This window comes from Falco punctatus (assembly GCF_963210335.1).
Source record: "Falco punctatus genome assembly, chromosome: 4".
Classification (NCBI taxonomy): Eukaryota; Metazoa; Chordata; class Aves; order Falconiformes; family Falconidae; genus Falco; species Falco punctatus.
Window position 1 is genome coordinate 11,024,467 of NC_137583.1, and position 19,030 is coordinate 11,043,496.

At 65.5% G+C, this 19,030-nt stretch overlaps 1 protein-coding gene across 14 annotated transcripts in view; it reads left to right on the forward strand.

The window, feature by feature from the left end:
* The window catches only part of COL7A1 (collagen type VII alpha 1 chain), a 33,176-nt gene that overhangs the window by 6,731 nt on the left and 7,415 nt on the right, over positions 1 to 19,030 (forward strand). For all 14 annotated transcript variants that reach the window (XR_013927768.1, XR_013927769.1, XR_013927770.1 and 11 more), the window contains exons 12-97: positions 88 to 234; positions 443 to 559; positions 635 to 784; positions 990 to 1,118; positions 1,207 to 1,353; positions 1,517 to 1,642; positions 1,714 to 1,857; positions 1,940 to 2,065; positions 2,139 to 2,285; positions 2,362 to 2,490; positions 2,573 to 2,719; positions 2,889 to 3,008; positions 3,095 to 3,241; positions 3,319 to 3,455; positions 3,535 to 3,661; positions 3,741 to 3,884; positions 3,956 to 4,116; positions 4,221 to 4,262; positions 4,440 to 4,466; positions 4,580 to 4,624; positions 4,809 to 4,901; positions 5,218 to 5,289; positions 5,545 to 5,580; positions 5,656 to 5,709; positions 5,939 to 6,007; positions 6,100 to 6,213; positions 6,529 to 6,555; positions 6,690 to 6,743; positions 6,856 to 6,918; positions 7,031 to 7,090; positions 7,241 to 7,276; positions 7,396 to 7,440; positions 7,816 to 7,851; positions 7,972 to 8,016; positions 8,139 to 8,174; positions 8,255 to 8,281; positions 8,382 to 8,414; positions 8,615 to 8,686; positions 8,788 to 8,847; positions 8,986 to 9,021; positions 9,229 to 9,309; positions 9,452 to 9,487; positions 9,559 to 9,603; positions 9,702 to 9,773; positions 9,949 to 9,993; positions 10,100 to 10,126; positions 10,209 to 10,250; positions 10,902 to 10,982; positions 11,126 to 11,161; positions 11,262 to 11,297; positions 11,383 to 11,463; positions 11,662 to 11,697; positions 11,927 to 11,998; positions 12,200 to 12,244; positions 12,437 to 12,472; positions 12,609 to 12,644; positions 12,754 to 12,858; positions 13,013 to 13,048; positions 13,136 to 13,171; positions 13,335 to 13,382; positions 13,507 to 13,542; positions 13,706 to 13,837; positions 13,994 to 14,203; positions 14,283 to 14,318; positions 14,489 to 14,533; positions 14,704 to 14,775; positions 14,924 to 14,968; positions 15,132 to 15,194; positions 15,277 to 15,321; positions 15,613 to 15,648; positions 15,917 to 15,952; positions 16,141 to 16,185; positions 16,444 to 16,476; positions 16,637 to 16,699; positions 16,792 to 16,827; positions 16,939 to 17,019; positions 17,119 to 17,187; positions 17,308 to 17,343; positions 17,460 to 17,501; positions 17,626 to 17,670; positions 17,823 to 17,867; positions 17,993 to 18,028; positions 18,154 to 18,213; positions 18,344 to 18,469; positions 18,606 to 18,677; positions 18,906 to 18,941. Coding sequence is in view for 10 of the 14 variants with exons in the window: in XM_080385285.1 (XP_080241411.1) it covers positions 88 to 234; positions 443 to 559; positions 635 to 784; positions 990 to 1,118; positions 1,207 to 1,353; positions 1,517 to 1,642; positions 1,714 to 1,857; positions 1,940 to 2,065; positions 2,139 to 2,285; positions 2,362 to 2,490; positions 2,573 to 2,719; positions 2,889 to 3,008; positions 3,095 to 3,241; positions 3,319 to 3,455; positions 3,535 to 3,661; positions 3,741 to 3,884; positions 3,956 to 4,116; positions 4,221 to 4,262; positions 4,440 to 4,466; positions 4,580 to 4,624; positions 4,809 to 4,901; positions 5,218 to 5,289; positions 5,545 to 5,580; positions 5,656 to 5,709; positions 5,939 to 6,007; positions 6,100 to 6,213; positions 6,529 to 6,555; positions 6,690 to 6,743; positions 6,856 to 6,918; positions 7,031 to 7,090; positions 7,241 to 7,276; positions 7,396 to 7,440; positions 7,816 to 7,851; positions 7,972 to 8,016; positions 8,139 to 8,174; positions 8,255 to 8,281; positions 8,382 to 8,414; positions 8,615 to 8,686; positions 8,788 to 8,847; positions 8,986 to 9,021; positions 9,229 to 9,309; positions 9,452 to 9,487; positions 9,559 to 9,603; positions 9,702 to 9,773; positions 9,949 to 9,993; positions 10,100 to 10,126; positions 10,209 to 10,250; positions 10,902 to 10,982; positions 11,126 to 11,161; positions 11,262 to 11,297; positions 11,383 to 11,463; positions 11,662 to 11,697; positions 11,927 to 11,998; positions 12,200 to 12,244; positions 12,437 to 12,472; positions 12,609 to 12,644; positions 12,754 to 12,858; positions 13,013 to 13,048; positions 13,136 to 13,171; positions 13,335 to 13,382; positions 13,507 to 13,542; positions 13,706 to 13,837; positions 13,994 to 14,203; positions 14,283 to 14,318; positions 14,489 to 14,533; positions 14,704 to 14,775; positions 14,924 to 14,968; positions 15,132 to 15,194; positions 15,277 to 15,321; positions 15,613 to 15,648; positions 15,917 to 15,952; positions 16,141 to 16,185; positions 16,444 to 16,476; positions 16,637 to 16,699; positions 16,792 to 16,827; positions 16,939 to 17,019; positions 17,119 to 17,187; positions 17,308 to 17,343; positions 17,460 to 17,501; positions 17,626 to 17,670; positions 17,823 to 17,867; positions 17,993 to 18,028; positions 18,154 to 18,213; positions 18,344 to 18,469; positions 18,606 to 18,677; positions 18,906 to 18,941 (6,140 nt within the window). In the remaining 4 variants the exon portion in view is untranslated. The remainder of the gene's footprint in view (positions 1 to 87; positions 235 to 442; positions 560 to 634; positions 785 to 989; positions 1,119 to 1,206; positions 1,354 to 1,516; positions 1,643 to 1,713; positions 1,858 to 1,939; positions 2,066 to 2,138; positions 2,286 to 2,361; positions 2,491 to 2,572; positions 2,720 to 2,888; positions 3,009 to 3,094; positions 3,242 to 3,318; positions 3,456 to 3,534; positions 3,662 to 3,740; positions 3,885 to 3,955; positions 4,117 to 4,220; positions 4,263 to 4,439; positions 4,467 to 4,579; positions 4,625 to 4,808; positions 4,902 to 5,217; positions 5,290 to 5,544; positions 5,581 to 5,655; positions 5,710 to 5,938; positions 6,008 to 6,099; positions 6,214 to 6,528; positions 6,556 to 6,689; positions 6,744 to 6,855; positions 6,919 to 7,030; positions 7,091 to 7,240; positions 7,277 to 7,395; positions 7,441 to 7,815; positions 7,852 to 7,971; positions 8,017 to 8,138; positions 8,175 to 8,254; positions 8,282 to 8,381; positions 8,415 to 8,614; positions 8,687 to 8,787; positions 8,848 to 8,985; positions 9,022 to 9,228; positions 9,310 to 9,451; positions 9,488 to 9,558; positions 9,604 to 9,701; positions 9,774 to 9,948; positions 9,994 to 10,099; positions 10,127 to 10,208; positions 10,251 to 10,901; positions 10,983 to 11,125; positions 11,162 to 11,261; positions 11,298 to 11,382; positions 11,464 to 11,661; positions 11,698 to 11,926; positions 11,999 to 12,199; positions 12,245 to 12,436; positions 12,473 to 12,608; positions 12,645 to 12,753; positions 12,859 to 13,012; positions 13,049 to 13,135; positions 13,172 to 13,334; positions 13,383 to 13,506; positions 13,543 to 13,705; positions 13,838 to 13,993; positions 14,204 to 14,282; positions 14,319 to 14,488; positions 14,534 to 14,703; positions 14,776 to 14,923; positions 14,969 to 15,131; positions 15,195 to 15,276; positions 15,322 to 15,612; positions 15,649 to 15,916; positions 15,953 to 16,140; positions 16,186 to 16,443; positions 16,477 to 16,636; positions 16,700 to 16,791; positions 16,828 to 16,938; positions 17,020 to 17,118; positions 17,188 to 17,307; positions 17,344 to 17,459; positions 17,502 to 17,625; positions 17,671 to 17,822; positions 17,868 to 17,992; positions 18,029 to 18,153; positions 18,214 to 18,343; positions 18,470 to 18,605; positions 18,678 to 18,905; positions 18,942 to 19,030) is intronic.

Below are 19,030 nucleotides of genomic sequence, written 5' to 3' on the forward strand. Positions count from 1 at the left end.
TTCTGGTGGCACCAGGGAGGAGAGATGTGGGGGTGGTGGCACCCATTGCCTGGACCCCCCATGGGACTGCTGTGCCGGCTCTCACAGGGCAGGACAGGCATAGGGTGGACCTGGATTCTGGGCGGACGTCACACGCGCTGGGGGGGCTGCAGCCCAACACTGACTACGTGGTGACGGTGGCCCCACTTTTTGGGCAGCTGGAGGGGCCCACAGCCACTGTGCGGCAGAGGACGGGTAGGTGACGGGTACGGGTGGTGCCATCCTGCCTCTGGCTTTACTTACGCTGCCATTACCATGGGATGGGGTGGCAACCATCCCCTGTGCCCCCACACCATGGTGATGCTCCCTACCCTGCCATGTGCGGGGGATGGGGACATGCTATGGTGGGTGGCTGGTGGCAGAGTGTCACAGGATAGCCTGGCCCACGGGATCCCTCTTGCAGAAGTGGGCACAGAGCAGACACTGCGGACCAACATCCTGGGCCCCACGTCCATCCAGGTGCTCTGGACCAGTGCCCGTGATGCCCGTGGCTACCGCCTGGAGTGGAAGAGAGCCACAGGTGGGATCAGGGTGCCCAGTCACCCTTGCGGACCCCCCATGCCAGCAGCCAGCAGTGACCTTCCCCTCCCCATAGGACTGGAGCCCCCCAGGACGGTGTCCCTCCCCAGCAGCACCAACACCTACCAGCTGACGGGGCTGCAGCCAGGCACTGAGTACCGCATCACCCTCTACACCCTCTATGATGGTGGTGAGGTGGCCACCCCCGTCACCACCTTCCAGACAGGTGAGTGACTACTGTGGGTCCATGGGTTGTCCCCCACCCTCCCAAGCCACTGGGATGGAGGAACATCTCACGTGGCATTGCTCAGCCTGGGGACCCCTTTGGTTGTGAGCCCCTCCTGGTCTCTGGTCACTGCCGAGGGTGAGGATGGGAGATGTGCTGTCTGGGCTGTGCAGCTCCAGCTGTGACTCACCGTGTCCCCTTGCAGGTGTGGAGGCACCTGTGGGTGCCGTGTCGGACCTGCGGCTGGTTGAGGAGTCGGGCAGGTGGGTGCGACTGGGCTGGACTGGTGTTCCTGGTGCCACGGAGTACAAAGTGGTTGTGCGCAACAGCCAGGGTGAGTCTGTGGACAGGGGCGGGGACAGCACCCAAGGGACCCTGGCTGGCTGGCGCTGAGGGTCCTGTGGCTGCCCTGCTCCCGGCAGATGGCACGGAGAGGACAAAGCGTGTCCCAGGCAGCCAGACAGGGCTGGAGCTGGGTGACCTCCAGGAGGGCATCGCCTACCTGGTGCGTGTCTCAGCACTGGTGGGCAGCCGTGAGGGCAGCGCCGCCACGCTCACCGTCCGCCTCAGTAAGTCCACATCAGGGTTTGGTGCTGTGAGTCCCGGTACTGTGTTTTCTCCCCCGGCATGCATTTGCCACCTATCCCCCTGCAAGCGCTCAAGGTGCCAGGGTGGCCGAGGGCCCCCCCTGGGCACCCCAAGGTGACGCCATGGTGCCGTGGGGTGGTGCAGAATACCCAGCTGTGGGCAGCATCTCGGAGCTGCGTGTGATGGAGGCCGGTCCCAGCCAGCTGCGGGTCACCTGGCGAGGGCTACCAGGTGCCAGCGGCTACCTGCTGACGTGGCGAGGCAGTGACGGTGAGCATGAGGACCGTGGGGTGCTGCAGTAGAGGTGCTGGAGCCCTTCCCATCCTGGCCATTTCTCCTAGGTCTGGATCAATCCCGCTTTCTCCCTGCTGACCCCACCACTTTCACCATCGAGGGGCTGCGTGCTGGCATTGTCTACACCGTTGGTGTCACAGCTATTGTGGATGGCCGTGAGGGCAACCCTGTCACTGCCACGGGGCGGATAGGTGAGGTGTCCCCCCACCTGTCAGTGCTGGCTGGTGCCATTTGCTGTGAGCCCAGGTGACAGGGGTCCTCTTGGTGTCACAGCACCTGAGCAGGTGGGGACAGTGTCTCAACTGGAGGTGCAGGCATCCAGGAGCAATGTTGCCCGTGTCACCTGGGTTGGTGTGCCAGGAGCCACTGCCTACCGCGTGGTGTGGAGCCGCAGGGACGGTACTGTGGGACAGCATCAGGGGTGGGCTGCGAGGGCAGCAGGGTGGGGGTCTGACACTGCGGTCATTGGCAGGGGGCTCGGAGACCAGCCGGCGGGTTCCCGGCCACATCAGCTCTTTTGACATCCCTGACCTGGAGGGAGGTGTCTCCTACACTGTGAAGGTGACAGCGCTCGTAGGCAACCGTGAGGGAAACCCTGTCTCCATCATCGTCACCACCCGTGAGTGCTGGGGTGGGGGGCAGCATCCAGGGTGGCACCAGGCACCCTGTCCCTAATGCCTGTCACTGCCCCGCAGCGGAGGCAGCCCCACTGCCCCCTGTCAGCAGCTTCCAGGTGACGGAGGCCTCGGAGCACCGCCTGCGCCTGGCCTGGGTGCCAGTGGCCGGCAGCGCCGGGTACCGCCTTGTCTGGCGCCTGGCTGAGGGTACGTGTGGCCGGCTGGCACCCCTGCCTCCCCCGCAGCCCCCGCGTCACACCCCCTCACCTCTCTCTCCCCCCCTGCACAGGGGGGCCCCAGCGCAGCCAGCAGCTCCCGGCCACCACCAGCTCCTACGACCTGGGCGGGCTGGAGCCAGGCCGGCGCTACCACATCAGCATCACCAGCCTGGCCAGTGGCCGGGAGAGCGAGCCAGCCACCATCACTGCTGTCACGGGTAAGGAGCTAAGGGGACGCTGGACCCCTGATGTGGGGCTGGAGCCCAGAGGGGCATCCAGGGACCGGGCTGCCCCAGCCTTAGGTTGGGGAGGGTGGTGGGTGGGGAGCTGGGAGGGGGGTGGTGGCTGTCCCATGGGGCCAGGACACCCTTTCCTCTTCCTTGGCAGCTGCCCGGGGCCATGTCACCAACCTGCGGGTGACAGAGGTACAGAGGGACTCAGTGACGCTCACCTGGACCCCAATTCCTGGCGCCTCTGGCTACGTCCTTTCCTGGAGCCCCCCCACAGGTGCGACGGGTGGGTGGCCCCGGGATAGGGGGCAGCATCCCTGCAGGGTCTCGGTGTCCCCCCTGACTCTGTCCCCTGGGTGGCAGCTGGTGGGGAGACAGGGCAGACGCTGTCTGGTGCTGCCAGCTCCCAGCAGGTTTCCGGGCTGCGCCTGGGCCAGCGCTACACCTTCACCCTTCGCCCGCTCCTGGGGAGCGCGCCGGGCGCCGAGACATCTGTCACCGAGCGCACAGGTATGGTGGGGTCACTACAGGGATGGACTGGGCTTATCTCTGCTCTGGTGGCAGCTTCACCCCTTCCCTGCCTGTAGTTTGCAGGGATGCCCGTGGTGACATTGTCTTCCTGGTGCACGGCACCCGTGACAGCTCCTCCGGTGCCGATGCTGTGCGCACCCTCCTCTCCAACACGGTGTCTGCCCTGGGGCGCCTGGGCCCTGAGGGCACCCAGGTAGGGGGCTGCTGCATGGGCAGGGGGCCTGGGTGTGCGGGCAGGCAGTGGTACCCACTGCTCCCCTGCACCCTTGCAGGTGGCTCTGGCCACGTACAGCTACCGCAGCCTGCCCTGGCTGCTCCTCAACCGCTCCAGTGACCTGCCCGCTGTGCTGGAGCAGATCCGCACCATGCGCTACGAGGAGCCCAGCGGCAATGCCATCGGTGAGGTGCGGCACTGGGAGCCAGGGTAGTGGTCGGTAGGATCCTGCTGACTGTTCTCTTCCTCCTTCTCCCTCCCTAGGGGCAGCCATCACCTTTGCCAGGACCTACCTGCTGAGCCCGGGTGCAGGGCGCCGGTCCAGTGTGCCAGCGGTGCTGGTGGTCCTGGCTGATGGCCCTTCTGGGGACGATGCCATTGCTGCGGCCAGGGACGTCAAGGCTGGTGGTGAGGATGGATAGAGTCCCAACAGGGTGTGCAGGGAGTTCTGCGGGGTGCTGAGGGTGCTCTTGGTTCAGGAGTCCGGGTGCTGGCGGTGGGCTTGGAGGGGTCAGACCGAGAGCAGCTCCGGCGCATGGTCACTGGTGAGGACCCGCGCTACATCTACAGTGATGGTGGTGCCCTGGCAGAGCTGGAGGGAGAGCTCACCGACGACCTCTGCACCATCATCTCCACCAGGGTAAGGGGCCAGGGTGCCCCAGGGGGCATGAGGGGGAGCAGCCTCATGGGGGTCAGGAGCTTCTCCTGCTCCTGGGTTCATATGGGCTTCTCTTGTCTTGCCAGCCGGAGCCCCAGCCGAAGCCCTGTGCGGTGCAGTGCCCCAAGGTGAGCATCGCCACGCCGTGCCGTGCTGCGCCATGCCGTGCCGTGCTGCGCCATGCCGTGCTGCAGCACAGGGGCTCAGCATAGATCAGGGTCCCCCCAGCTTGTTGATGGCAGCAGCGCAGTAGGGAGCCGAGCATGGGGGTGCAGCCCTAACCCCTTCCCTCTGTCTCCTTGCAGGGCGAGAAGGGAGATCGCGGCGAGGCAGTGAGTGCTTTGGCATCCCCCCCCAGCTGGTGGCACGGGGTGGGGGCTGCCTTCCCCAAACCCTGCTGATGCTAGCCTGCGGGGGATGCTCACCGCTGACTTTGTCTCTGCAGGGACCACAAGGACGCACGGGGCCACCAGGCCCCCCTGGCGAGCCGGTAATACCCTGATGGGGGGGGAAGTGGGGGCAGTTCCCTGGTGGGGGGCAGCAACAAGGTCCCTGGGTTCCCTTGTCCTGCCGGCAGGTGGGTGCGGTGCAGGGACCTATCCAGCCCTTGCTACAGGGATGGATGGGACCATCCCTTAGCCACCACCCGCCTGTCCTCTCTGCTGTCCTTCCAGGGCCGCCACGGGCTGCCTGGCCCTCCAGGACCCCGGGGGCCACAGGGTCTGCCGGGAGAGAGCGTCGAGCGGCCGGGCAAGAAGGGGGACAGGGTAAGTAACTCCAACTCCCTCACCCAGGCACCCCAGGATCCCCAGGCATAGTGACCTGGCCCCACAGGGTCTCTCTCTGCCTCTCGTCCCTCCCTTCTCCTTCTCGTCCAGGCTGGAGGAGGGATCCCCTTGGAGACCCCTGGTCCATCCCCACACTGCTCCCTCACACTCCGGCTCAGCACACAGGGGAAAGGCACCCTGGGACCCGGCTCTGCCATGGGGCTGTTCTGGGCTCCCAGTGCTGGGACCGGCACTGCGGGGGTCTGGCAGTGCCGGGGTCCACCAGGTGCTGGTATGACGCTCTTCCCTCCTGCAGGGGTTCCCCGGAGCTGATGGGACACCGGGAAGCCCTGGCCGCCCTGGGAACCCTGGATCACCTGGGCAGCCGGTGAGTGGGGACGTTCCTTGGTTTTGCTGCTCCCGGAGCCTACCCTTTCCCTGTGCCGGTGTGGCTCTGTAGCTGGCAAGGTCACTGCTGTCCCCTGTGTGTGTGTCCCAGGCCAAGTGTACTGGGCAGGGACTGTCAATCCCTGCTTTGGCTGGAGCCCCATCCCATCCCATCCCATCCCATCCCATCCCATCCCATCCTCACTCCCTTGGCTGGCAGGGATACACACTCACATCCTGAGCTGTTGTTTTCCAGGGTACCCAGGGCATCCCTGGCCCCCGAGGGGATCCTGTGAGTATGGCCCCAGCCCTCCCCAGCCCTGCTCCCTGTACACACCCCCTCCTCACTCTTAGCTTTCCTTCCCAGGGGGCACGGGGGCCAATGGGGCTTTCTGGCCCGAAGGGGAACAAAGGCGAGCCGGTAGGTGATGGGCGTGGGGCTGCCCTGTGGGGGTCCCTGGGGAGCAGCGGGGACCCTGATGGGCATACCTCAGCCCCTGGCATCTCCTGGGCCTTGGTGTCTGGGTGACCTCGGAGTCTCCCCATCTACCTGATGGGCTCCTGGCCTTGTGGCACTCTGGCCCCCATCCTGCACGGGGCACACAACAGGGCACATGGGGACACTGATTTTCCTCTACCTCCTTGCGCAGGGAGAGCCCAGGGTGATTGTGGATGGAGCACAGGGGCTGCCAGGCCAGAAAGGGGAGCCGGGCACACCGGTAGGTGTGTGGGTGGTGATGCCAAAGGATCTCTGCCAGCACTGCCAGGCCGTGCTGCAGCCCCAGCTTAACAGAGCATCTCTGTCCTCTAGGGCAGCCCTGGCCCCCCTGGGAGCCCTGGCCCACAGGGGCCCTTTGGTGATCCAGGTCCCCCCGGTCTGCTTGGACCCATGGGGCCACCAGGACCTCCGGGAGAGTTTGTGAAGGTACATCCCCTGCAGGTGCTGTGTGGGGACAGCTGGGGGGACGTGTGGACAGATGGATGGAGGAACAGCCAGCAACCTGAAGCTGCTCCCCCGTGCACTCCTCCTGGTCTCACTCGTGGGCTGTGCCCCCACCAGCTGTGCCCACGCACACTTACATATGCATGAGCTGGTGCTGGGCAGTGTGGGGAGAGACGCGTGGCTTGCATGTACCCCGATACCACTGATGATGGGCTCTGTTCAGCATGTTCCCCGCCTGTTCACGGGGGCATAGGAAGAGCCCAAACCTGCCCTTACTTGCTTTTTTTGCCCTTGCAGGGGGAGAAGGGTGACCGAGGAGAAAGGGTGAGTGGCTCTGCATTTCCCTGGTTCTGCCCTCCTGGATGGAGGTCCCTGAGGGCTCTGCAGCCCCTCCAGGGTGCTGGGAAGGACTGAGCTCCCTGGGGCTATCACGCAGGAGCTGATGCCTGTCTCTGCAGGGCCCCCCTGGACTTGTGGATGGGGCAGCGCCTCGAGGGGAACCCGGCCCTCCGGTGAGTTGGGCCCCCAGGCCAGCAGGGATGGCAGAGGGGAGCAGGGCCATGGCAGCCATGTATCCCTGGGGCTGAGCTGCATCACCAGGGGCTAAGCTGTGCTCTCTTGCAGGGCCTGCCTGGGGACCCTGGGCCCCGGGGACCTGCTGGGTCCCCTGGCCTGAAGGGAGAGAAGGTAAGAGGATGGTGGAGATGCTCTGTCCTGGGGTTTGGACCCCACACTGCTCTCCAGTGGGGGTGCCAATCCCCATCTCACGGGCATGGCTGTTGCCTTTCCTAATCCCTAGGGTGATGGCAAAGAAGGTTTCCCAGGGCCACCTGGCCGCCCTGGGGACCCAGGAGACCGGGTGAGTTTCCCGAGAGAAGGTAAGGCGGGCTAGAGCTGGCCTCACCAGCGAGCCGAGCCCAGACGGCACCCTGGAGGACTCCTGCTCCAGACAGCCTGGGCATTGACCCTGCCACGCTGGAGGTGACATCTTCTCCATCTTCCTTTGCAGGGCCCTCGGGGACCACCAGGGGAGCAGGGCAGGAAGGTGAGTGGTGCGGGGACTGAAGGGGTGCTCTCGCCTTGCCTTCAGCGGGTTCTGTGCCAGGACCTGCGCCATTCCCTGCAGGTCCTGCTGCCCCTGACCCCATATTCCTCCTGTGCCAGGGAGACCGTGGGGCGCCGGGTGAGCTGGGAGAGACGGGTGAGAAGGTGAGACAGTGCCGGAGTGAGACTGTGCCATTTGGCAGCATCGGCGGGTCCTGATGTTCCTGTGGCCCTGGTAAAGGCTGCACTGACCCTCAAATAAAAAAGCCTAATCAATTGTAAATATGCAGAAGACACTCCATTCTATTACCACCCACTGCTTGTTACTTTCATTCAGTTTTTAAGGAGTCTGCCTCTGAGGTATGGTCTCTAATCACAATTACAGCGCTGGCTGTGCCTGGGGGTTGCTGTCAGACCCCAGTGATCTTGGATGGGATTCGGGGCTGGGCCCGGAGGGCTCTGAGGCGGTGCGTGGGGTGGGGGCAGTGTGGCGTGGCGGGAGGAAGGCTCCCTGAAACCCTCCTCTGCTTTGTTCTGCAGGGGGACCGCGGCGTGCCAGGCCCCGAGGGAGAGAAGGTAGGTGGGCTGAGGGGGCTGCAGCCACACCGGGGTGATGCCTGTCCTGCCCTGCAGCAGCTGCCCTGCCATGGGGTGGGAGGATGCCCCTGACACCTTCCTCTTCCTCCCCTCCTCTAGGGTGAGACAGGAGCCCCAGGGCGCCCAGGGCCATCTGGCAGAGAGGTGAGTTGGGGTAGCAGCTGTGGTGATGAAGACCCAGCACCCTGGGAGTGGGGGGGCTGCCATGCCCTGGGTGCGCATCCCCAGGCACCACCAGCCCCCTGAGGTCTCTTCTTTCGCCACAGGGAGGTCCAGGACCAGCCGGCCCCCGGGGGGAGAAGGTGAGGGCAAAGCGGGGCCCTAGCAGGGTGGCAAGGGGCTGTTGGGGAAAGGGCTGGCAATGACACCTGTCTCTCTGCAGGGCGATCCAGGACCACCTGGCAAGCCGGTAAGTGATGCTGCCTGGCAGGTCCCCCTCTGCCTGTCCCAGCTCTGAGACAGGGATCAGTGGGCAGTGCCCAGCATGGTCCCCTCTGCTTCTCCCCCAGGCTCCCAGTGTGGCCGGTGTTGGAGGAGAGAAGGTAACCCTGCCCCAGCTGTGCCCCCCAGCCCTGTGCTGGTGCTCCCTGGGCATGGCTGGGGGCTGGGGAGGGGGTTTGCACAGCTGGCCATCAACACGAGGGGATGCCCATGCTGGTCCCTCAGCCTGGCTGTCTGCAGCTGTAGTGGGAGGAAAGGGGGTGGTTTGAGGGGGCTGACGGTGCTATTTCATCTGCTCCAGGGTGACAGAGGCTTCCCAGGACCAGAAGGACCTCCTGGCCCGAAGGGCGAGGCAGGAGATAAAGGCGCCCGTGTGAGTACTGCCTGGGACAGGGGGCACAGGGGGCACAGCACAGACACCCTGGGCTCACGGTGCCTACGCTGTTGCTCCAAGCTGCATCCCTTCATGTCTAGGGTGCCCCTGGCCTGAGCATCCCAGGGCCGGCTGGCCCCAAAGGCGAGCAGGGTGATCGGGTGAGTCTGGGTGCACCCCAGGGGCTGGGGCTGGCTGGGCTCTGCCCACAGAGGCACTGGTTCACGGCCCCAGTCACTCCCCGGGCACAGGGCCACCCCAGTCCCTGGTGACACGTGCTCTCCCTCTCCAACAACCAGGGTATCGTTGGCCTCACGGGCAGGAGCGGCCCAAAGGTAACGTCGCTGCAGGAGGCATTGCCCCTCCATCCATCTGTCCGTCCATCCATCCACCCACTGGGCTCTGGGGGTGCAATCCCTGCAGGCTGTGCCACGATGCTGCTCCAGGGAGTGGAGGGTGCCATGCTGAGCCCCTTCTCCCCTTGGCAGTCCCCACACTCCCCCCACGCTGTCTTAACCCATTGCCCTTTTTTCCCTGCCCAGGGCGATCCAGGGGAGCCAGGAGAGAAGGGTGAGCCGGGCCGAGCGGGCGCCCCAGGGCAGACCGGGCTGCGTGGCAAGGAGGTAGCGTGGGTCAAGGGGGCAGTGGGACAGGGGGCTGTGGGGCACCGTGGCCTTGAGGAGGTGGGGGATGGCGGGGAGCAGGGGGATGCTGGTGACTTGTGCTTTTCTCCTCCTGGCTGGTGCCCACTGACCTGTGCTGCAGGGAGAGCGTGGAGAGAAGGGTGATGAAGGCACCCCGGTAAGTGAGGACCCCCCAGGACCACTGCCCCCCTCCCCACTGCCCCCCGCTCACCCCCTCTCTCCCTACAGGGTGAAGCGGGTCTGCCTGGCAAACCTGGAGACAGGGGCCCCCGGGTAAGTGCGAGGCTGGCGGGCACCCCGGGGCAGGCGAGATGCCCAGTGGCTGCCAGGTGGCTCCCGCTAACGCACGCCCTCCTCTGCCCTCCACCCAGGGCCTCCCTGGCTACCGCGGCCCCCCAGGGGAGAAGGGGGACTCAGGGGACCCAGGTCCCGAAGGCAGGAATGTGAGTACCGCTTTGTGTGTGCCCACCACCCTGTGGGCACCCACCACCCCACGCACCTCATTGCCCCACACCCACCCTTTTACCCTTTTCCAGGGGTACCCTCCACCCCACAGGACCTCCCATCCCATGGGACCCCCATTCCCTCCTCCCCTCACCCTATCCTTCTTTGCTGCAGGGCAGCCCTGGAGCACCAGGGAGCAAAGGTGACCGTGGGGAGCCGGTGAGTGACGCAGGGCCGTGTGCCTGGTCCCCATCCCAGAGCCAGCCCTGCCCTCCCTGGAGCCACACCAGCTCCCCTTAACCTGCTTCCCTTGCCCTTCTTTCAGGGGCCTGCCGGACCCCCAGGACGAACTGTAAGCCCTCCCCCCACCCCTCTCCCTGCCCAGGGGCTGGTGCCTGCCCCCATGTGCTCTGATACCTCTCTCTGCCCCACAGGTTGATGTGGGGCTCGGTGGAGTAGGGGAGAAGGGTGAGAAGGTAACAAGTGGGTCCCCGGCAATGCTGGTGGTGGGGTGCCCTGTGCTGTCCCCGCTGGGCTCTGCCTGTGCACTGGGATCCTGGTGCACCAAGCCCTCCCTGCCCAAAACAGCCCCTGCCATGCGGAGCTGATGCACCACAGCTGAGAGGCATGTGGGATATGGGGCAACATAGGCTGATGCTCCTGCCCAGTGCTGGGAGGAGGGGGCCAGGGCAGGAGGGCCCTGTAGGGCTGAGTTCCTCGAAGGAGCCAGCATGCTTATGGCTCCTCAGCCCCACAGGGATCCCACGGCAGTACCCCACGCTCTAGGTGTTCTGCTTTTATAAGCCAGCTCAAGTTCAGGGCAGCTTTGGCCATGGGCTGTGCTCTGTGCTGGATGGAATCATGGTCCCCAGCCGTGGCTCAGCTGGCTCCTGGCTCAGCAGCACTGCTCATTGCATTTCTTCTGAAACCAATATCTGGCCACCCGGGAGCTGCATCGAGCCCAGCAACCTCTATTTTTCAGCCCGCGCCTGTATTTTGAGACCTTTGCTATTATCCCGCCCTTAAACCACACAGCATAAGCAGAGGTGCTCAGCATGGGCTCTGGCACAGGCGTTTGCGCGGGCGGCGGGGCAGTGTCCTCTAACTGCCGTGCCCTTCCCTGGCAGGGGGACCCTGGGGACCCTGGTGAGGATGGTGCAAAGGGTGCTCGGGGCGATGCCGGCTCCCCTGGCCTGCCTGGAGAGAGGGTAAGTGCTGGGGCTTCGGTGCGGGAGGCAGTGGGACAGCAAGACGGGTGATGTTCTGCGGGAGAGCTGGGGGTCCTGGTGAGCACCCAGGATCCCCTCCTTTCCCTCCATGCCCCACTGCTAAGTGTGTGTCTCTCTTGCAGGGTGTGGAGGGTCCTCGTGGCCCCCCCGGTGCACGGGTGAGTGCCCCATCCCCACGGGGGTCTGAGTCGGGGGGTCCGTGCCCTCCTCAGCTCCCGTTCGGGGCGGACAATGCTTACTCCTGTTCCCACCCTGCAGGGTGACCCCGGGGACCGAGGCCTGCCAGGAGAGAAGGTGAGGGGGCTGGGGGCTGGAAGCTGCCCCATGGCACCCCTGTCCTGCCCCATGGCTTCAGCCCTCCTGCCCTGCTGTCTTACAGGGGGACCGTGGCCCACCAGGGCTGGATGGCCGCAACGGGCTGGAAGGCAAACTTGGACCCCCAGGCCCTGCTGGGCTGCGGGTGAGCGTGGTCCAGGGTAGGGGGCACGGCTGCCCCCGGGCACTGTGGGTGGCGGGCTGTGGGACAGAGGGGCAATGGGACAGGAGGAGCCACCCCCCCCACCCCCCCCGGACACTCTCTGCTCCAGGCTGGGGATGCTCGTAGGGGGCCTTTGGCGAGGTGGGGGTGTCCCTGCCCTCACCTCCTCCTTGTCTGCAGGGGGACCCGGGGAAGCAGGGGGACCCCGGCCGGGACGTAAGTACCTGCAGAGAGGGCGAGTTTGGGTTGTGCTCCCGCTGGGGCCATCGCCCTTGCAAGGGACAGATGTCCTGTCCCATGCTCCTTGGTCTGGGGCAGCGCAGTGGGACTGTCTCCTGTCCCCAGCAGGGTGCCACCGTTCCAGCCATGCTCCCTCCTCCCAGAGCTGGCTGGGGATGGTGGGTGCCCTGCTGCCCTGTGCTTCTCCTGTCTCTTTTCCTCGCAGGGGCTGCCTGGGCTGCGTGGGGAACAGGGACTGCCTGGCCCCGTGGGTCCCCTGGGACCACCCGGCATCCCCGTAAGTACCAGCCGCCCTGGGGACACACCCTGCTCTGTGCCCCTGCAGTCGGTCCCAGCTGGGTCTGCCTACCGGGGCTTGCCCTGTGCCCAGCTCCCCCTTCCCTGCACCCTGGGGCCATGATGGGTGCCCAGGGACCCCTGGCTGCTGGGGCCGGGGGGAGAGCTGGGGGTCTCTCTCACTGCCTCTTCTTCCTCCCAGGGCAAACCTGGCGATGACGGCAAACCCGGCATCAGCGGCAAGAACGTGAGTAGGGGGAGCGGGGCTTGGCTTTGGGGCTCACCTGGGGTCCTGAGGGCCAGTGATCCCAGTACAACATAAAGGCGAGAGGGGGAGCTCCCATGCTCTGAGCTGTACACCCGGTGCCAGTCCCTGTCCCATGTGGTGCCTGTGCTGGGGTGGTTGACCCAGACAATGACTGGCAGCCTGTGTCCCCAGGGAGAAGACGGGATGCCGGGAGAGGATGGGAGAAAGGTAAGGAGCCAAGCCCTGGGTGGTCTCTGCGTGGTCCCCACATGCCTGGTGGCTCCTCCCTGCCTGGGTCCAGGAGCATTATTTTGGGGCGTGCGGATGGGGCAGCATCCCTCTAACTCTTTTCCCACCTGGTTAGGGAGACAAAGGTGACACAGGACCTCCTGGCAGAGAGGTGAGTACCTCCCCACAGAGGAGGTGGTGATGGGGGTGCTGGGTACGTGCCCCCACCTGGGACAGACCTGGGCACCCAGGTCCTGGGGATGACACTGCTTTCTCGGCAGGGCCACAGTGGCGCCAAGGGCGAGCAGGGGGACAGAGGTCTGCCAGGCCCCCTTGGCCCCCCCGGCCTCCCCGGCATCCCAGGCCAGGTCGGCCCCCCAGGCCAGGTATGTAGTCCTTGAGCCCACAGTGCCACCCAGCACCAGACCCTGGAGTATGGGCTGCTGTGGGGCAGGCAAGACCCCTGCCCACAGCTCCCTTGGGGCATTGCCCTGTGTCCGTGGGTTCTGGGTGCCATTGTGTCCCCTCTACATCTTCCAGGGCTTGCCAGGGCTCCGCGGGGTGGCTGGACCGAAGGTAGGTGTGCTCATGCCCCTGAGCCTTCCTTGCAAGGCAAAGGTCTGGGGGACCCTGTGCCACCTTGGCATCTTTGCTGTGTTTCAGGGGGACCCGGGGGAGCCTGGACTGCGAGGGGAGCCAGTGAGTACCCAGCACTGAGCCTGACAAGCTGCAAGCACCCCAGGGTGGTGGCAACCACAGCCTGCCCGGGCAGCACCTGCAGCGTTAACTCTCAAACCTACTGCTCTCCTCGTGTACTGCACCTCTGTACATCTTTTCATTCCCTTTTTCTCTGCAAACCTAGGGGCGACCTGGCAACCCTGGAGCACGTGGAGACCCTGGGGCTGCAGTGGTGAGTGCATCTCGACCTGCTGGGCTGGGATGTCAGCTCTGCCTGGGGAATGGAGGACCCTCCACAGCCCCTATGATGGGCACAGGCCAACACTCACTTTGTTTTTAATATCTTTTTATTGCAGAACATTGAACGTAGCCTGGAAGCACTTGGCATCAAGGTATGTAGTCCATGGCTGTCATGCTGGGGGCTGTTCCTGCCCACGTGGCAGCAGGAGGGGGGATGTGGGAGGTGGTAGAAGACCACCCAGGATGAGTTGTTGGGGCCATGGGGTGCTGCCACATCTGGGTTGCACTGACCCCATGACTTTTCCTCCCTCCCAGATTTCATCCCTGAAGGAGCTCACAGGTGCCTACGATGGGAGCTCGGACTCATTTCTGCCGGTGTCGGAGCGGCTGCGGGGCCAGAAGGGCAGCCGGGGGGAGCCGGGAGAGAGGGGGCCTCCAGGTCGAGAGGTGAGTGGAGCCAGGCTCAATGCCATGCCCCAACATGCTGCCCCACTACCCAGTCTGGTTGGGGGGGCCATACAGCCGGCTCAACCCTGGGATGCTCCAGGAGGACTGACCCCCGGCGCATGGCTGGCTCTGGCAGCACGGTGTTATGTTTTGCAGGGCTCCTTAGGCTTCCCCGGTGAGCGAGGACCCAAAGGTGACAAGGGGGACCCCGGTGCCCCTGGCCCCCAGGGCCCCACGGGCCGGGCCGTGGGCGAGCGGGGTCCTGAGGGGCCACCCGGGCAGCCGGGGGAGCCTGGCAAGCCAGGCATCCCTGGGGTGCCGGGCCGGGCTGGGGAGCTGGGGGAGGCCGGGCGGCCCGGAGAGAAGGTGAGTGGGGCAAGGGCTGTGGGACCTGGTGCCGGGGCTTGGGGACAGCCCCGTGATGGCTACCACATTGTTTTCCCAGGGCGACCGGGGCGAAAAGGGTGACCGGGGCGAGCAGGTGAGCCAGAATGGGGACACAGTCCCCTCTGTCCCCCAAATGCTGTGCACCTCCTGGGGGGATGGGGGGCTCTCCTGGGGGCAGGAGGATGCCCTATAGGGGCCAGGATTGGCCATAGCAGGATAACTCTGCCCAGTTTGATGCTCAGCCTATTTTTCTCCCCCTTCTAGGGCAGGGAAGGCTTGCCTGGCCCCCCAGGGCCCCCAGGGCCCAAGGTAGGTGATGGCGGCTGCTGGGGACCATCCCCAAGGGGTGCGAGCCTGCACCTCTGGGGATGGATGGCCACGTCCAGACCCCTGGCACAGGGGCCTGGGGAGGGCTGTGCCCCTGGGGGGACCTTACTGGGATCCCCTGGGTGCTGGCCCTGACAGTGCCCTGCCCGCAGGCAGACGTGGTGGAGGGCAGCCTGATGGGTTTACCGGGTGAGCGTGGCCCCACCGGACCCAAGGGAGCGAAGGTGCGTGGTCAGGCAGAAGGGAATGGGGCGACCAAGCCAACCAGGCTGGGACAAATGATGAGCTGGGCAGGGACTGAGGGCTGTGGTGGGGCAAACATCCCCAGAGGGGCAGCGGGGGCTGATGGCATCTGTCTTCTCTGTGACACAGGGAGAGCCAGGAGCCGAGGGTGAGCGCGGACCCAAAGGAGATAAGGTCTGTGGTTTTAAGTCTCCTGCTGCCAACAGGGCAGCCCCATGGAGTGAAGCCCTGGGCAGGGACACCACTGGGGGCACCCCTCTTTGAGTGTCAGCAGGCCCTGGGTGGGGACAGAAAGGTCCCTGCCTGTTCCACAACCCTGCACCTGTCCCCTCTGCAGGGTGAGGGTGGCCCACGAGGCGAGCGAGGGGAGCCCGGCGAGAAGGGCAGGGATGGTGCCCCGGTGAGTACCGCAATGTCCCCCCACCCCTTGCTGACCCTGGACCCCTGCCTGGCACTGACCCCGTCTGCATCTCTTGCTCCAGGGTCTCCTGGGTGAGAGAGGGCTGGCTGGCCCCGAGGGGAAGCCGGTGAGTGGGGACATGGTGGGGGGGATGTGGGATGGGACAGGGGGAAGGTCTTGTGGTCCCACACCAGCCACCACCAGTACTAGTGGGAACATTCACATCTCATTTACCTTCTTCCCCCACTCATGCCGGGCCCACAGGGCTTTAGGGGGCTTCCCACCTCTCACCCCCACCATAAGTACCCCCTGGCTGGGTACCGCTTGCTGGGAATGGGGAGCATCCTTGGGGGGCAGGCAGGGCTGCTTGGGGGTAGTGGGCTCCCACTCACCTGCCAGCTCTGACATTTCTTTGCAGGGCTTGCCAGGCTTCCCCGGCGTGCTGGGACGCCCGGTAGGTGTCTGTGTCCCCTCTGTGTCACTGTACCCCCCCCGCCTCAGCATGCAGCTGGGGGCTCCTGACGGCAGGTGCTGGGTGAAGCTGTAGGGGCCACCCTGCTGCCTGGGTGGGTGCTTGGCCCCAGGCATCTTGCCAGGAGCTGGCCAGGCTTGTCCTCACTCAGCATGGGTGCAGTGTCTGGGTCTCCTCTCCCAGGGGACACCCCATGCACCTACCAGGGAAAACCCATCCCTGCAGTGACCCCATCTCTTCCTCCCTTCAGGGCAACCAGGGAGACCCAGGACCCCCAGGACCTCCGGTAAGCAGCCACCCCATGCCACGTGCAGGGGAGTGCCATGCAAGTGGGATATCAGCTTGGGGAGGTGTGTGTCCCCAGGGAGCAGGGGTAGGGTGGCAGTGCTGGGACCATGCTACCCCACTGTCCCCTCCCTGTCCTATGCCACCAGCAAGCACCACTCCAACATAATGTCCCCTTGTTCCCTGCAGGGAAGCACTGGCCCACCGGGGAGCCAGGGCCCAGCTGGGACCAAGGTATGGCATTGGCATCGGCATTGGCATCGCCATGTCGGACCGGGCAGAGGAAAGCAGGGCCTTGCCAGATTTGGGGGCTGGAGGGACGGGGGCATTTCAAGACATTCTGGGCTGGACAGAGGAACATTTTGGACTGGCCACCCTCATGGATCCAGCCAGCCCTGGGGAACAGCCCCGTGGCAGGCACGGGGATGTGGCTGCGACCATGGTGGCTGGTGGGTTGGGATGGTGGGGCTGATGCAGGCACTGTCTTCACAGGGCGATCCGGGGGAACCTGGCTCTGGCATCCGGGTGAGCGAGCACTCCTGCCATCCCTGCCGGCACTTGTCTGCCCCCCCAAAACCATCCAGCTCCCACCCACAGCCGCTGCACCTTCCTGCGGTGGCAGCCGAGGTCCTGGCTGTGCCAGGGCAGCATGCCATCCCCTCTAATGTGACTGTTTCCATTGCAGGGCTTGCCTGGTCCCCAGGGCAGCATGGGACTGCCTGGCCCCCCTGGTCCCCCGGGCCCAGTGGTAGGTATTTGCAGACATCTCTCCCCCAACCTGCCCCTTGGCCATTCCTGGTGCCTGGGCTGCCACTTGATTTCTGCTTGTCTCCCTTGCAGGGCCCACCGGGTGTTCCTGGGCTGCCAGGACAAGTGGTGAGTGTGTTGTTCCCTGCCCCTGCCTGGCTGCCATCAGTGTGGACACTTGGGGTTGCCTGGGGGTGTTACAGGACCCCTGTACCCCAGCCCCACTCTTATTGCCCTCAGGGGGAGAGCGGGAAGCCAGGTGTGCCGGGCAGGGATGGCGTGCCAGGGAAGGATGGTGAGGCAGGGATGCCTGGGAAGATGGTATGTTGCTGCTCACCCCGTCCCATCCCAATGTGAGCCCCGTGGGGCTTAGCCTGGGGTGCCTGCAGCTGAGGCTGAGGGCTGTGCTGCTTGTGCCAGGGCGTGCCGGGACCTTCAGGCCCTGTGGGTCCCAAGGGAGAGCCAGGGGATGCCGGCGTGCCAGGGCAGGTGAGTGCAGAGCTGCTTCCACAGCAGCTGGGAGCTTCCCTGGGTGTTCCTGGGCTGGGACGAGGGGGAGCATCCCCACGCAGCCCTACTCACCTGCCCTCTCTCTCCTTTGTGCCCCAGGCCATCGCCGGCCCTCCTGGCGCCAAAGGCGAGAAGGTAAGGAGTCAGGGAGCAAGGCAGGGGGGACCCCCACCCCTGCGTGGCGTGGGCAGGGGTCCACAGGGTGCTGGCACCCATTGCGGGCTTGCCTGAACACCCATGTGTCACTGCAGGGCGAGCCGGCGCTGCTGGAGGGTGTGCTGCTGGGAGAACCCGTGAGTTACCCCCTTAACCTCATCCCCTCTATTAACCTCATCCCCCTACCACCACCCCCTGCCTTCTGGGGGGCGAGCCAGCCCTGTGGCCTCCCCCTCCCCTAACGCTGCTCTCCCCAAGCAGGGCTCCAAGGGCGACCGAGGCTTGCCGGGCCCCAAGGGTGAGAAGGTGAGCGCTGCCCCGGGAGGCAGCAAGGAGGGTGCCATGAGGTCCCTGGGCTCCCTGGCTGCCTGGCCACAACGTGGGGGGGAACTGGCTGCAGCTGCTGCCCCTGTGCACCATCACATACCCCAGCTTTTTGCTTGTTTCACCCCTGCCAGGGGGAGCCAGGACGATTCGGGGAGCCAGGAGATCCTGGGGAAGACGTGAGTAGGAGGCGTATGGGGGGCCAGGGGGTGGATGCTGGGGGCAGTGGATGCTGCGAGGGAGTGGGACCTGTACCCTTGTCACCTACCACCTAGCCCTTCCTCATGGCTTCATGTCTTCATAGGGAGCCAAGGGATCCTCTGGAGCCAAAGGGGAGAAGGTGTGTGTCCCCTGCCCCCAAAGACACTCCCCAGCCCTGGGGGGCTGCCCCTGGTGGCATGGTGCCCTGGCACTGCTGTGCCCACCAGCCAGGGGATGTGCCACGTGCTCTCTGCCACCACACAGGGATCGCCAGGTGTTGGTGTGCAGGGGCCGCCAGGACAGGATGGGCCTCCAGGTTTGAAGGTAACCCCTGTCGCCACGTCACCCTGGCTCTCACCACATCCCCAATGCTGGGGTGCTGCCCTGCCTTGGCTGGATGAGGGAGAGGCACGCTCCTGAGGGGCTGTTTTCATAATTTTCATCCCTGCTCCAGGGTGACACCGGTTTGCCAGGACTACCAGGACCCCCAGGCTTAGCAGGCATTGCTGGGACACCGGGACAGCCAGGCCTGAGAGGGGACAATGGGCAGCCTGGCCTGCCGGGTCCCCCAGGAGAAAGGGTAGGAGCTACAGCCAGCACCTGGCCTCAGTGGTCCTGGTGACCCTGGACCCTTGGGCAGTGTCAGTGGGGTCCCTGCAAACCCCGCTGCCTCCCAGGCACAGTCCTTGCTCACTCACCGGTGTTTCCCTGCCCAGGGTTTGATCGGCTTTCCCGGGAGAGACGGCACCCCCGGGCCACCGGGACCCGCGGGGCCCCCAGGGCCAGCAGTAAGTAGGGGGCTCCAGTGCCGCAGCATCCCCAGGGGTACAGGCTCTGCCCTGGCTCCCCACCAGCTCGGGCAGGGTGACGGGGACTCACCCTGCACCCTCCTGGCCCCTGGGGCTGGGGGTTGCTGGGGGGGTCTGGCATGGGGGCCGCTGTGGGAGCCCCAGAAATGCTTCGCAGGGCACCTGGCGTCGCCTTCTGTGACTCGCTCACCCCATCTTTTCTTTTAGGGCATACAAGGGGCTTCTGGCCTGAAGGGTGACAAGGTAAGATAGGGGGCAGCCCTACAGCATGAGGGGTGTGGGGCTGCTCCTCTCGTGGGGTGTCCCTGCTTCAGCCACCCCACAGGGGATGC